The sequence below is a fragment of the Ranitomeya imitator genome, chromosome 8 (assembly GCF_032444005.1).
Source record: "Ranitomeya imitator isolate aRanImi1 chromosome 8, aRanImi1.pri, whole genome shotgun sequence".
Classification (NCBI taxonomy): Eukaryota; Metazoa; Chordata; class Amphibia; order Anura; family Dendrobatidae; genus Ranitomeya; species Ranitomeya imitator.
The window spans coordinates 71,489,751-71,504,791 of NC_091289.1; the positions used below are offsets into that span (position 1 = coordinate 71,489,751).

General features: G+C 41.9%; 1 protein-coding gene across 5 annotated transcripts in view; it reads left to right on the forward strand.

The window, feature by feature from the left end:
• The window catches only part of ATF7IP (activating transcription factor 7 interacting protein), a 66,510-nt gene that overhangs the window by 17,885 nt on the left and 33,584 nt on the right, over positions 1-15,041 (forward strand). For 4 of the 5 annotated variants that reach the window (XM_069737062.1, XM_069737067.1, XM_069737066.1 and 1 more), the window contains exon 2: positions 12,822-14,206. In XM_069737062.1, coding sequence (XP_069593163.1) covers positions 12,829-14,206 — 1,378 coding nt within the window. In that variant the 5' untranslated portion in view covers positions 12,822-12,828. Of the gene's footprint in view, positions 1-2,124; positions 2,221-12,821; positions 14,207-15,041 lie in introns of those variants that run through there. The other variant, XM_069737065.1, reaches the window with a different exon arrangement.

Below are 15,041 nucleotides of genomic sequence, written 5' to 3' on the forward strand. Positions count from 1 at the left end.
AGTTCTAGATAATAGGATCCTAAATCCAATCTCCCGTACAATTTTTGGCTTGAGGCTTAAAAAAATGTGCAGAATTCATGAATGCCACTTAAATTTGTGTCTATATCCACTAGTATTTATAACGTAATGAAAACTATGAAAAAATGTCTGCAACACTGATTCTGGCAAGCAAATAACCTGATCAGGAGCACAGTGTGTTTAGATGTGGAGCTGGTCAACTTTGTACCACTTTTGTAGTGAGGAAAGTCCTGCAAGATCCTTAAATTATGATTAGTGTTACATGATGAAGAAGCTATTTAAATCAGGGTTTTGTGTTTTAAAATTGCCAAAAATAAAAAAGCATGTATTTCATATTGCATTATAATCTTAAAAATTAAAACTACTAAACTTTCAACTTTCACACTGGCCACTGGGGCTATCTTAGGCTTAGGGTATGTGCACACGTTCAGCTTTTTTTCACGATAAAAACGCATTACAAGCTGCAGACGTATGCATGCTATCATTTAGAATGCATTCTGCAATTTTTGTGCACATGATGCGTTGGTAAAAAAAAAAGCAGAATGTTTATTAATTTTGCGGATTTTCTGCGTTTTTCACGCTATTTTATTCATTTGGAAAAAAAATGCGTCAAACGCGGAAAAAAAAAACGCATGCGGATTTCTGGCAGAAATGTCAGTTTTTTTTGTCAGGAAATTTCTGCTAGAAAATCCTGACGCGTGCACATACCCTTATACTTGCTGCATTGGGGGAAGCGTTTCCAGCAGTTTCTTTGTTAGTCAGTGCAATCCTGCCTCTGCTGATAACCTCTATGCACAGCTGATCACACAGGGCCCACCAAGCACAATAAGTCATGTCACAGCTGACCCTGCTCCCCTTTCTTCACAATGACCTTTGCACAATGTGGTTAATGTTCATGTGAGTTTTGAGGCACCAGAGAGTCGATCTAAAAAAGGCCTAGTGGCCAGTGTGTAAATTGCAGCATTTCTAATTTTGTTTAAAAAAAATAATAAAAAGAAAAAAAATGGAAAAGATTACTTTGAAAAAAAAAATTAACACAAAGACCCGATTTTTAACAATAATGTTTCTGATGGCTCACTCTTTTAGGCCGTTACAGTTGTACACGGTAGTCCGTCAGATGGTGTATGCCTTGGAAGGGGATTTTATAGACATTTTCACTTATACCTGTGTGGTTGCTGATTTTGTTTTCTTAATGTATGTACAGTAACATCAAGTTTTGATTTGAGCAAGTGCTCTGATACCCATCCCAGATCAGATAAGTGCCCCAGGAGTCCAACCTTCATGGGGCCAGTGCCTTGCCCTTCATGGACAGCTGCATGGGTGATAGTTTGTGATCTGCACGGAGAGCTCATCCATGCACCGTATGACCCTAACCTGGCGCATGTGCCACTTATAGGCTGGGACTGACCTCTGAGTACTTGCTAGCTCGTTCACATAAAAAATATGTATTTTTCTCAATTCTTGTGGCCCCACAGGGTTGCTTGGCAAAATCTCCTCCCTGGTGCTGTGGCTGGCTTAGTAAGCACACCGTCTGCCATACTCCCTTTTAACCTTGCAGAAGGGGCCTGTGCACAATGGTTCCGTCTGAGCATGCCTGCCTCTTAGGCTCCTGCCTGTAGTCAGCACCGTGCCATCACTTTACAGCTGTAGTTTATACGGTCATCGTATTACTGGTGACTTGGTATACTGCATTTCTGCCCTGTGCTGGCTGTGTACCTATAGCCCCACCAATCGTTTTTCTGATGTGTCGGTGATGTAAACAAACTGCATCGTGCAACATTTACTTAAAGGCATTTTCTTCTGAAGCTTCACTGGTAACAAATTATTCTAATTATAATTCACTCTCCATCTGTAAATGGCTACATGATATTAAGCCATGTAAGATGTGTAGCAAATGTTCTTTGTAATTTTCCCAAATCCTGCCACAATCTGCTTCCATTTCTACATCCTGGTAAGACCTGGTACATGACATTTTCCCAGTCTCCCTGTTACTAGGCAGATTTCTCCATCCCCTCCTCCTCTGTGCAGTCAGCTGTCTGCTGCCTATCCGGATTGGTCTGCATAATGTGAAGTATAAAAACCAATGGTTGCTGCTATGCAAATTGTGCACTCGTTCATCTGACATCAGACAGGGCTGGTGTGGTTATTTGCCGGGAGAGCTGATCTTTGACGGCACCATGGCTGCAGGGGGCTCCCTTTCCGGTATGCTTTTTTTAAATATATTTTTATAACCTCATTTTAATCCTTTGCTGTTTTGTTTTTTTTTCATCAGGGGACTGAGGTGTTGATGGAATAGAGCAGGCTCCTGTCTGCAGTTTTCATTCATAGCAAATTTATAAGGCCTTATTTGAAATTTGCGTTAAGGCACACTTATTGCACAAAATTTGTAGCATGTGGCAGTACATAAGTGTTTTTGTGACTTTAAAACTGGTGTTTTGTAGCAAATGCAATAATGCATCATTAATATATTTGGTAATGTTTTGGTGTAGGGTTACACTGTGACACACCTTCCCGCTAGTTTTCCAGCGCAGAAGAAACCACTTTCATATATCCAATAATACCACAGACATGAGCAGTATGGCTGGTAAACTATAGTACAGGAAAACTCGTACAATTAAACTGACTTATTGCAAGACTTTGTGCCGTGATTATAGAAGGAAAAAATCTGTAGGCAGCAATTATTTGACACCTCTCCAATTCTGGTAATGTTCTGCCAAGAAAATTTTCAGTGGATTTATGAAAATCTTTACGATAAAGCTTTGCAAGTGCAGGATTCTGTAAGTTCTCTTGATCATTGGGACAGACTTCAAATTTTGCTTTACAAGCATCTACAATGATACCCGGGTCAGTCACAGATCTTCCTGCTCAATGATGACCCCTCCTACGCATCCAAACTCCCAATCAAATCTTACTTGTTACATAAGCTGGCAAACTATTTCATTGGTCACATGGCAAATCTACCGATTTAACAGGTGTAAGTGTGAAGTAGTTTTCAAGAAAGATATATATCTTGGCACCGTGCTAGCCAGTAGATAGAAAAATATTTAGAATTGAGAGTCCTCAGTGGTTGATACCTTTTAATGGCTAACTGAAAAGATGGTAACAAATTGCAAGCTTTCCAGACTACACAGGTCTCTTCATCAGGCAAAGACTAAAAGAAATTCTGAAGAATCACATATTTATGCACAACATAGCACAGAAAAAAAAACCATGGAGAAGACAGGTGACATGAAGCAGAATTACCATGAGTGATAAACCGTTATGTCCATAAATATTGGGCCAGAATATTTTATTGTCCTCTGATTGGGTCTGGTTCTGTTGTGATGACCCCTCATAGTCTGAGGGGCAAGTTCCTTAGTTGGTGTAAAAAGACAAAATTCCGTGCGACACAATCATTCCTGCATTAAGACTGTCAAAGGTCGTCATCCGTTTATATTCCCAGACTCTTCTGTCTCTTAGATTTGAAGCTACCTTTTAACACAAGTAATTTCATGTCCATAATGTTATGATTTGGGAGACAAAAATGTATTGCCACAGGTAGATCCATTCTTTTTACTCTTATTGTGTGGCGGTGAAAAATATTTAGAATTGAGTCCTCAGTGGTTGATACCTTTTAATGGCTAACTGAAAAGATGGTAACAAATTGCAAGCTTTCAAGACTACTCAGGTCTCTTAATCAGGCAAAGACTAAAATAAATTCTGAAGAGTCACATATTTATGCACAACATAGCACACACAAAAAAAGGGGAAAACCATGGATAAGACAGGTGACATGAAGCAGAATTACCATGAGTGATAAACAGTTGTGTCCATAAATATTGGGCCAGTTCTTAGATAAGGATTGTTTTATTGTCCTCTGTGTGGCGGTGAGAGTTCATTCTTGTTCTAAGCTTTTGCCCTGTCTCCCCCACATACAGACCCCCAGTTGGACATTTAGTACAAATAATTAGGTACACCACATTAGAAGTGATGCAGCTGAAAGTACCTGGGATCTTGTAGTCCTGATGTGAATTGGGGATATTTATCTTGTCCAATGTCATTATAAATGGTCAGGTTTTACATTTTTAAAGCTTTTTGAAGGTAGCTTCAAATCTAAGAGAGACAGAAGAGTATGGGAATATAAACTGATGATGACCTTTGACAGTCTTAGTGGAGGAATGATTGTGTCGCAAGGATTTACCGTATTTTTCGCTTTGTAAGACGCTCTGGATTATAAGACGCACCACAAATTTTGAGGAGAAAAATAGAAAAAAATTTTTTTTAATAAATTGGTAGGGCTTCTTATAATCCATGCATCTTATTGCTTACCAGGGGTTGTGGCTGCGGTGGATCAGGGTCATTGCTGGAGGCAGGAGTGGAGCATTTCTGCAGGCTGGGATGAGGGGGTCTGCAGGGGGGCTCCCGTGCTGCAGGCTGGGATGAGGGGGTCTGCTGGGGGGGCTCCTGTGCTGCAGGGGGGGCCTCCTATGCTGCAGGCTGGGATGAGGAGGTCTGCAGGGGGGCTCCGGTGCTGCTGGGTTGTCTCCGGTGCTGCGGGGGGCTCTGCCGACATTTTGTGAAAGGCCAGAGCCCCCAGCAGTTCGTCCATGCTTTCCTGTGGGGTGGACTTCGGGAAAATGGCTGCCGGGAGGCGGCACATGCGCAGAGGGAGATCTTGGGACCAAGATATCGAGAGATGAGATCTCAGCGCTGAAATCTCATCTCCTGAGATTCCGGCGTATATTTTCCCGGAGTCCGTCACAGAGGAAAGCATGGACGAACTGCCGGGGGGCTCTGGCCTTTCACAAAATGTCGTCAGAGCCCCCCGCAGCACCGGAACCTCCAGCATCACCCTGGGCAGCAGCGGACATCCTCGGTGGCGGGCGGCAGCGGTGGCGGACACCCCCTCATCCCAGCCTGTAACGGTAAGCGGTTTATCCGCTTTGTAAAACGCACCCCCATTTTCCCCCCCAAATTTCGTGGAAATAAAGTCCGTCTTACAAAGCGAAAAATACGGTATGTCTTTTTACATCAACTAAGGAACTTGCCCCTCAGACTGAGGGGTCATCACAACAGAACCAGACCCCAATCAGAGGACAATAAAACATTCTTTATCTAAGAACTGGCCCAATATTTATGGACATAACTGTTTATCACTCATGGTAATTCTGCTTCGTGTCACCTGTCTTATCCATGGTTTTTTTTCTGTGCTATGGTGTGCATAAATATGTGATTCTCCAGAATTTCTTTTAGTCTTTGCCTGAAGAAGAGGCCTGAATAGTCTCGAAAGCTTGCAATTTGTTACCATCTTTTCAGTTAGCCATTAAAAGGTATCAACCACTGAGGACTCTCAATTCTAAGTAGTTTTCAAGCTACCGTATTTGCCCTCTTTCTTAATGCTTGTAACCACATACTTGGTTGGGCCAATAATATTGATATTGTGACAAGTGCTGAACTATATGATGGCCATAAAATTCAGTTTGTATTCATGTGGCGAAATGAGCTGATGGCCGTGGACCTGATCTGAATAATCACAACTACTTGGCTCTTTTTTACCTCCTATTGTTTTCCAACTTTGAGAACAAAAGGCAGAACAAAAAACAGCAATTTTCGTGTTGTTAATTTTTTACGCTTTGCAATATTTACTGTATGGGTAATATAATTTTATATTTTCATTGGATTTTTACAAACGCATCAATTCAAAATATCTTTTTTTTTTCACATTTTATTTTTCGTTGTTTACCAGGGTGGTTTCAAATTTATTTATTTTATTTTTTTGCCCAACGTCCAGCGGGGCACTTTGAACTTGTGATCATTTCACCTCTTGTACTATGTACTAGTATTGCAGTGTACCATAAAGATCAGTCTCTATGAAGCTCATTGGCTGGACTTAATAGGTTAAATTTACATGGCATTCACTGGGCCTTCAGTAGGCCCGAGCTGCCATAGGAGCTGATTGCCAGTGATGTCAGTGATTAACAGCAGCTTTTAAGGGGTTAACAGGCGATTTGCTGCTGTTAGAGGCAGATGCCGGCTATTTAACAGCCCAGTAGGAATCTGCCCTGTGTGGTGTGAGCTCAGCTCCTGAACTGGCTACACACACAGACTCCATGGCATATCTGTCAGTCATGGAGGGGTTAAAAAAATCACAAACCAAGAAATAAGACATGTTAACCGTAGCATAACTTTCTTACGTTTTGGGTATTGGGTTCATAAAGTCCACATTGACCTTTTAATAAAGTTATATTAAAATCCTACAGAGCACATTTGTTCAGATTTCTTCCATTTCATGCTAATATGGTAGAGAAGGATAGGACTTGGTTAGTCTATGACTAACTGGCGGAGGGAAGCTGGTGCAGCCACTTGCCTTAAGGTACCTTCACACTAAACGACGCTGCAGCGATCCAGACAACGATCCGGATCGCTGCAGCGTCGCTGTTTGGTCGCTGGAGAGCTGTCACACAGACCGCTCTCCAGCGACCAACGATGCCGGTAACCAGGGTAAACATCGGGTTACTAAGCGCAGGGCCGCGCTTAGTAACCCGATGTTTACCCTGGTTACCATCCTAAAAGTAAAAAAAACAAACGCTTCATACTTGCCTTCCGCTGTCTGTCCTCGGCGCTCTGCTTCTCTGTACTGGCTGTGAGCACAGCGGCCGGAAAGCAGAGCGGTGACGTCACCGCTCTGCTTCCCGGCCGCTGTGGTCACAGTGAGTGCAGGAAAGCACAGCGCCGAGGACTGACAGCGGAAGGTAAGTATGAAGCGTTTGTTTTTTTTACTTTTAGGATGGTAACCAGGGTAAACATCTGGTTACTAAGCGCGGCCCTGCGCTTAGTAACCCGATGTTTACCCTGGTTACCAGTGAAGACATCGCTGAATCGGTGTCACACGCCGATTCAGCGATGTCAGCGGGAGAGTCAGCGACCAAAGAAAGTTCTGGCCTTCTAGCCCCGACCAGCGACATCACAGCAGGATTCTGATCGCTGCTGCCTGTCACACTGAACGATATCGCTAGCGAGGACGCTGCAACGTCACGGATCGCTAGCGATATCGTTTAGTGTGAAGGTACCTTTACAGCAGAAACAGGCGTTAGAGATATGTGAGCAGAACGAGAAGCCATTGATGCAGATTAAACCACGTTCAGACTAGAGGATTTTTTTTTATGCAGGACTGTAGTCTTATTGATGTGACCATATATAGGTTTGTGCCAGATTAAAAAATCCATATACCGTATATACTCGAGTATAAGCCGATATTTTCAGCCCAGTTTTTGGGGCTGAAAGTCCCCCTCTCGGCTTATACTCGAGTCATACCCGGGGGTCGGTAGGTGAGGGGCGGGGGCTTTGTCTAATTATACTTACCTACTCCTGGTGCAGTCCCTGCGCGTCCCTGCTTCTTCCAGCGCTGCATATTCTTCCTGTACTGAGCGGTCACATGGTACCGCTCATTACAGTAATGAATATGCGGCCCCACCTCCCATAGGGGAGGAATATGCGGCGTTGGGAGAAGCAGGGACTGCACCGCGCCAAGAGCAGGTAAGTATACGGGGAGGGGGAGCGCAGCGCTGCGCGATATTTACCTCTCCTCGTTCCGGGACGGCTCCGTCATCAGCATCCTCTGGCTGTGACGCTCAGGTCAGAGGGTGCGATGATGTTGTCAGTGCGCGCCCTCTGCTGAACGTCCGTGCTAGATGGAGCCGCACCCGAATGAGGAGCAGGTGAAAGTGCCGGGGTCCTGAGCGACGGAGAGGTGAGTATATGATTTTTTTTTTTTTTTTATCGCAGCCACAGCATATGGGGCAAGTGACTGTATGGATCATCTTATGGGGCCATAACACTTGTGCAGCACTATAAGGGGCAGTGACTGTACGGAGCATCTTATGGGGCCATAACACTTGTGCAGCACTATAAGGGGCAGTGACTGTACGGAGCATCTTATGGGGCCATAACACTTGTGCAGCACTATAAGGGGCAAGTGACTGTACGGAGCATCTTATGGGCCATAACGATTGTGCAGCACTATAAGGGGCAGTGACTGTACGGAGCATCTTATGAGCCATAACACTTGTGCAGCACTATAAGGGGCAGTGACTGTACGGAGCATCTTATGGGGTCATAACACTTGTGCAGCACTATAAGGGGCAGTGACTGTACGGAGCATCTTATGGGCCATAACACTTGTGCAGCACTATAAGGGGCAGTGACTGTACGGAGCATCTTATGGGGCCATAACACTTGTGCAGCACTATAAGGGGCAGTGACTGTACGGAGCATCTTATGAGCCATAACACTTGTGCAGCACTATAAGGGGCAGTGACTGTACGGAGCATCTTATGGGGTCATAACACTTGTGCAGCACTATAAGGGGCAGTGACTGTACGGAGCATCTTATGGGCCATAACACTTGTGCAGCACTATAAGGGGCAGTGACTGTACGGAGCATCTTATGGGGCCATAACACTTCTGCAGCACTATAAGGGGCAAGTGACTGTACGGAGCATCTTATGGGGCCATAACACTTGTGCAGCACTATAAGGGGCAGTGACTGTACGGAGCATCTTATGGGCCATAACACTTGTGCAGCACTATATGGGGCAAGTGGCTGTACGGAGCATCTTATGGGCCATAACACTTGTGCAGCACTATATGGGGCAAGTGGCTGTACGGAGCATCTTATGGGGCCATAACACTTGTGCAGCACTATAAGGGGCAGTGACTGTACGGAGCATCTTATGGGGCCATAACACTTGTGCAGCACTATAAGGGGCAGTGACTGTACGGAGCATCTTATGGGGCCATAACACTTGTGCAGCACTATAAGGGGCAGTGACTGTACGGAGCATCTTATGGGGCCATAACACTTGTGCAGCACTATAAGGGGCAGTGACTGTACGGAGCATCTTATGGGGCCATAACACTTGTGCAGCACTATAAGGGGCAGTGACTGTACGGAGCATCTTATGGGGCCATAACGATTGTGCATTGTTATATTGGGCAAATGTGTCTATGGAGCATCTTATGGGGCCCTTATTACCCTTTATGCAGGATTATATGGGGCATATTTTAATATGGAGCATTTAATGGGCCCCATCAAACTTTATGGAGCATTACATGGGGCTCCTGATTCAATATGGATATTCAAAAACTTAACCTACTGATGTCTCAATTAATTTTACTTTTATTGGTATCTATTTTTACTTTTGACATTTACCGGTAGCTGCTGCATTTTCCACCCTAAGCTTATACTCGAGTCATTAAGTTTTCCCAGTTTTTTGTGGCAAAATTAGGGGGTCGGCTTATACTCAAGTATATACGGTGATTGGAATAAGTAAAATGAGCTTTCCAGATTTTTTTTTTTTTTCTCTAATGTGGAAATTTGGTGTCTATTTTCCTCATTTGAATTCTTAAGATCTAATCCACGTCAAATAATTGTATATAACGCGTGATCATTTGCTGCTAAATTACCTTAGTAGTGAAATAAGTTTCACTTGTGGAATTAACTTTACAACTTTATGCACTGTTTTTGTAAATGTATCTAGTTAAATGTCTATTTAATAGTGTTCACAGGGTTATTTTTAAAGGTTCTACTAATTCAGGAATAGTGGATTTTTTGTTATTCTGGTGGTTGGAATGAAATAAATGTGCCAGACTAGTTGAGGGGAAAAAAGGATTTAGGCCAAGGAGCAGGCGGGTAAAATCCAAGCATTACCACCTGGCCTGGGGCCCTATTGATCTTGTCTAGGTAAGAATCTGCCAAATATGGGCTCTCTAATTACCTGTCTGCTGCAGGATATTTTTTTTTTTCGGTGGTTCTTTACCGTGACTCATCCATTAGCACACCAGCACCATTTAGCATCACAGGATGCATGGGATCTGTGCAATATTTATGTATTGGTGAGTAGTCTCTCCATGGGTCCTGTTGTTTCTTGAATGGTGTCATGTCACATTCTAAAAAATATTTTTTTTAAACAATTCTAATAAAAATTGAAACTTTTTTTTATTTCATCCACCGGTGTACTCCTTATTCTCCTATATCTCTCCACTTCCTTGGAGTTGGTTTGTATTTTCCTTGTTGGTAGACCACCATTTTGTGGTACCACCCTGCATATAACATGCAACAGGTTTGTGTTTGCAAAAATCCAACATGTTCAGTCTTCTCACAGGAGGGATTCTGGAACAATTGTGCTGTCCCCATACTCATTTTATTGAACTCATGGACAGCAAACTTACTGTAATTGAGTTATGAAGTTTGTTTGATCATAGCCATGTGGTGAACTGTGGTTTTTATAATATAACTTTTAGCTGCTGTTATTGCCAATTTGGCAGTGTGGTTGCACCAGCATTATAAAAATTTTTTTATACTGGCCTTTTTTTATTTTTATACAGGGAACCTATAATCTGTCATGCTGACAACATCATTGTCGTCGGTTACAGGCGTGTAGTTTTTCTCTGAACAGGCTAGTCTCCAATGACTAGTCCTAATTATCAATTTTTTTAGTACGAGTGCCATGTGTGGTTATCATGGATGGCACTCATACCTATGATATTCTGTGGGGCTGTGATCCTTGGAACAGATCAGAGACTTGTCCAATTTTGATCTGTGTTGTATCAAAATCTGCTGTTCAAGTCTGTGGGTCCATGAAAGAAATAGGACCGCATTCAGATGACATCAAAGTTCGGTTCGATTTTTACCGACTGACAGAATGGAGACAGTCAATAAACTTTTTTTGTTTGTTTTTTTTGTTCTCCACGTCCCAGAAAAGCTGTTGCCATTCTGATCTGGATAACAACAGTTTTTTTCAGGTGTGGAGAAAACTGTCATGTGACCATACCCTCATGTAACGCATAAATGGCTGGAATAATCCAGCCACTAATTCATGCTGCCCATAATTTTGACATATACCCAAAATATTAGACCAAACAATATCTGAGGAGTACCTCCAGAAGTAGCATATATCCAAATAAGAAGGGAAGTAACAAACCAAAAAAAATAAAATATAATAAATTTTATTCAATATGATTAAAAGACAAAAATGCAATTCATATGTAAACGTATACGGAACAAGGGGAAACACGGCAGAATGGACCCAAGGCAATCCACAAAGTGTAAATAAATATAAAGGAATGGATCACTAAATACATATGCACCAGCAGGCTCTGGATTACAAAGCATGAATGACCACAGATGAAATACAACAATGGTTCATATAAAAAATCCTAACACACTGTGTAGATAGTCAAAAAAAGCCACAAGTGTATGTGGATGACAAATAGAAATAAATGTGTCTTAGTCAAAGACTACTATGATGTACTAGACGAGAGGCCATATAGTTATACCCATATGTGGTACTAGTGTACATAAGAAATATAGGACGGTGTCAGCTATCCGGTAACCACATCGGTCCGGAATAAAGTTTCAGTGCATAGTGCAAATAACGCAAAAGGCCATATCAGTCCATATAGGAGCCATACTAAAAAGATCATAAGTAAGGTATCGGCGCTGCATGCATACCTGCTGGTGAGAGGATTTGCCGTGGGACAGGATAACCCCGACGCGCGTTTCGCAACGTTGCTTCTTCCAGGGGGTCGTGTTTCCCCTTGTTCCGTATACGTTTACATATGAATTGCATTTTTGTCTTTTAATCATATTGAATAAAATTTCTTATATTCCATAATTTTGACAGCATGAATCCGCTGTCAGTTTCCCTTTTAAGAGATGTCCTCTGGTACAGCCTTGATGCAGTTGTATCCCTGAAATGAGCTAATTGCTATTGGAGTTACTTCATGTGTGTTTTCTTCATGTTTTAATAATTACATTGTGCCACTTCTGTTATGTCTCAGACATTATTGAATATATTGAAACAGGAACACATGGGCTACTTGCACAGTGAACAAGTCTGTATGATCATGTTCACACACCACCAAGAAACCTGAAGACACAAAAGAGAATAGTAAAACCAAAAACACTCAGTTTGAAAAAATGTTGCAGTAATCCGCAAGTGCTAGTAAAAGATGTAAAAAACAGGGTATTTGGTTGATACGTTTTTTGCAAAAAATGTATTCTAAGCTGCTCTACCAATCTTCACGGTATACCCTTATCAGAGCAGTCCTAACTAATGTATGCAATCCCTATCTGATGTATTTAAAAACCTGATCATCTGTATATAACCTGTGTGAACAGGGTTCAGAGAGGAAAAATCCATGTGTGCATACAGGGTAGAACAGCTTTTGTGTGAACATGATCATACAGACTTGTTCACTGTGCAAGTAGCCCATGTGTTCCTGTTTCCATAATTGTTCTCTTGTGTCTACAAGACTGGGGAGTTCCACCACTCCTCTTGGGCTATCTGCACAAAAGCTGTTCTGCCCTGTATGCACACATGGATTTTTCCTCTCTGAACCCTGTTCACACAGGTTATATACAGATGATCAGGTTTTTAAATACATCAGATAGGGATTGCATACATTAGTTAGGACTGCTCTGATAAGTGTATACCGTGAAGATTGGTAGAGCAGCTTAGTATACATTTTTTGCAAAAAACGTATCAACCAAATACCCTGTTTTTTACATCTTTTACTAGCACTTGCGGATTACTGCAACATTTTTTCAAACTGAGTGTTTTTGGTTTTACTATTCTCTTTTGTGTCTTCAGGATTATTGAATATATTGCCGATTTGAGTCATTATTCCTCTTGCCAGAGGGCAGTATACCTACACAGGTGTATGACTGTGTAGGGAAATGCTCTGTGCTTTCTTTTTTGTAATTTGTGGTTGATTTTTAGACCTGTGCTCATCATGCTCAATGTCAAATTCTTGTTTTAAAGGTTTGAGATGGAAACTGTGGAGGAACCTCAAAAGAAAGTGTTTAAAGCCCGCAAAACAATGAAAGCAAGTGACCGCCATCAGTTGGAAGCTGTACACAAATCAAAAGTGCTTAAATCTCCAGAGGTGAAGCTAGTTAATGGAATCCATGAAAATGGCAATTCCGATATGAATTATACCCACAATGATAAAGTACTCATGGAGGACTCAAAGAATCTAAATGGCATTCTAGATATTAATTGTGATGCTCTTGAAATTCCTGTTGTGAAGCTTTCTGACCTAAGAGACAGTTTAAAACATATTGACCAAACCAGTGACCTAAAGCTGTCGCTTGATCTGGGACTTACTAAAAGTACTGTATGTCAGGGAGATGGTAATACAGTTGGGCCCATAGAGGCGACTATCCAAACTGACACCACCCAACAAGAGCAGGATGAAACTATTCCTCACAAAGGAGTAGAACAAATCGATTCCAATGAACTGCTTGAGGAGAATGCCTCCTGCGAGCCTGAAAGTCCAGAGGAGCAGACCCAGTCAGACATTCCCAGTGAGGAGGAAAATTGCATGGTTTCAGAGGACACAAGTAAGCCGGAAGATGAAAATCCTGTGGAGAACTCCCCGATCAGAGAATTGGAAAATGAAGATATGGACATTATTTCAGAGACTCCTATTGATGATTCAGGGAATGTAATAGAAGAGAGTAATATTACAAAAGAGCCTCTTGAACCAGAGACTGTAGATTCTGGTAATGATGTAGAAAAGGATGATCTCTCAGCTGAGGAGCAAGAAAATGAAGCTATCATTGATGAATTACACAGTGAATTACAGAATACTGAGGAAACGGACACAAATACTGAAGAGCAGGAAAGTACAGAGCTTGTAAAGGAGTCACATGATGATAATGTTTCACCAGGTATGAATGTGGAAGAAAATGGGTCCCCTTTGGCGGATAAAAGAGAAACCTCAGAGTCCATGGTAGAACAAAACAATTTTGGGGATGAGGCTATATCAAGTAGCATGGAGGTGGACCATAACGTGCAAAATATAGAGCCAATATCTCCATTACCTGCAGAAGCTCTAATTGATAAGGCTCCATCAGAGGCACAGATGGGGCCTGAGTTAGAAAATGCAGAAGAAATGGAAACTGATGACATTATACCTATTCTAGAAAAGCTTGCACCGGTAGAAGATAAATGTTTTTCAGAGGGCACATCAGATTTTGAAACTGTCCCTGATAAAGAAGAAAAAGCAGAAAGTATTACAGCTTCTCCAACAAAGATTGATACTAGTGAGACTCTGCCCAGTGAAGCCTTTCTAGTGCTTTCAGACGAAGAAGAACCCTGTGGTGAAAGCACCCCACTGAAAGAGAGCATGTTAACTGATCAAGGTAACTTTCTTATTCGTGAACTCAATTCTTCACTTCTATCATTGCTTTACAACGCATTGTCTAAAGAGGGGGAAAAAAGCCCTAAATGTTCAAAAATAAATACTACTCACTTTATCCAACCACTGCCGATCTAGTTTGATGGTTTGTTTGGCCCTGATGGTCTATTCCTTCCAAACTTTCCGTCAGTTGTCTGCTTCAGCCTATCCGTGGCCTCAGTGGTTGTGTGCTGCACTACTGGTACCACCGCTAAGCACAGTGCCATGAAGCCGTTACATGCTAGCAGCTTGTAACCAAGGAGCGTCATTGAAGGATTGGCAGGGGATAGAGGTTTTTATTTTAGAATTTGTAGCATTTTTTTAAACTTTCGCATTCATTTTTTTTTTTTAAATCTGAAAATGGCATCTCTTTTTACGGCTAAGTCTTCTACAATAGTTTTTTCATTACTTTTCATTAATCTCCATATATGTACTACCCCTTGAAAATAAAATTGTTTTTTTTTTTAAATAAATTGATTTAACAGTTGTGATCACTTTCTTCAAAACTGCTTATTAGGGCTAGACAGATTTTTGAGAAGGAACTATTCTGTAGAAGGACCCACGCTTTCCTGGAAAGGATCGCAGATCATGTGTCCTCACACTTGGAAAATGTCATACATAACCAAATTTAAAGGTGTATTGTGGGGTCACATGCTTTGCTTTTGCTTCTTCAATTTCCCGTGTCTCTGGTGGAGAAAACAGTATATCGCACTATTTCCCACATGGCCCGGATCTTGGGATCACTGGGAGTCCCATTGTCATTTCTTTAGAGATCATTCCCTATCTATATGATATAACTT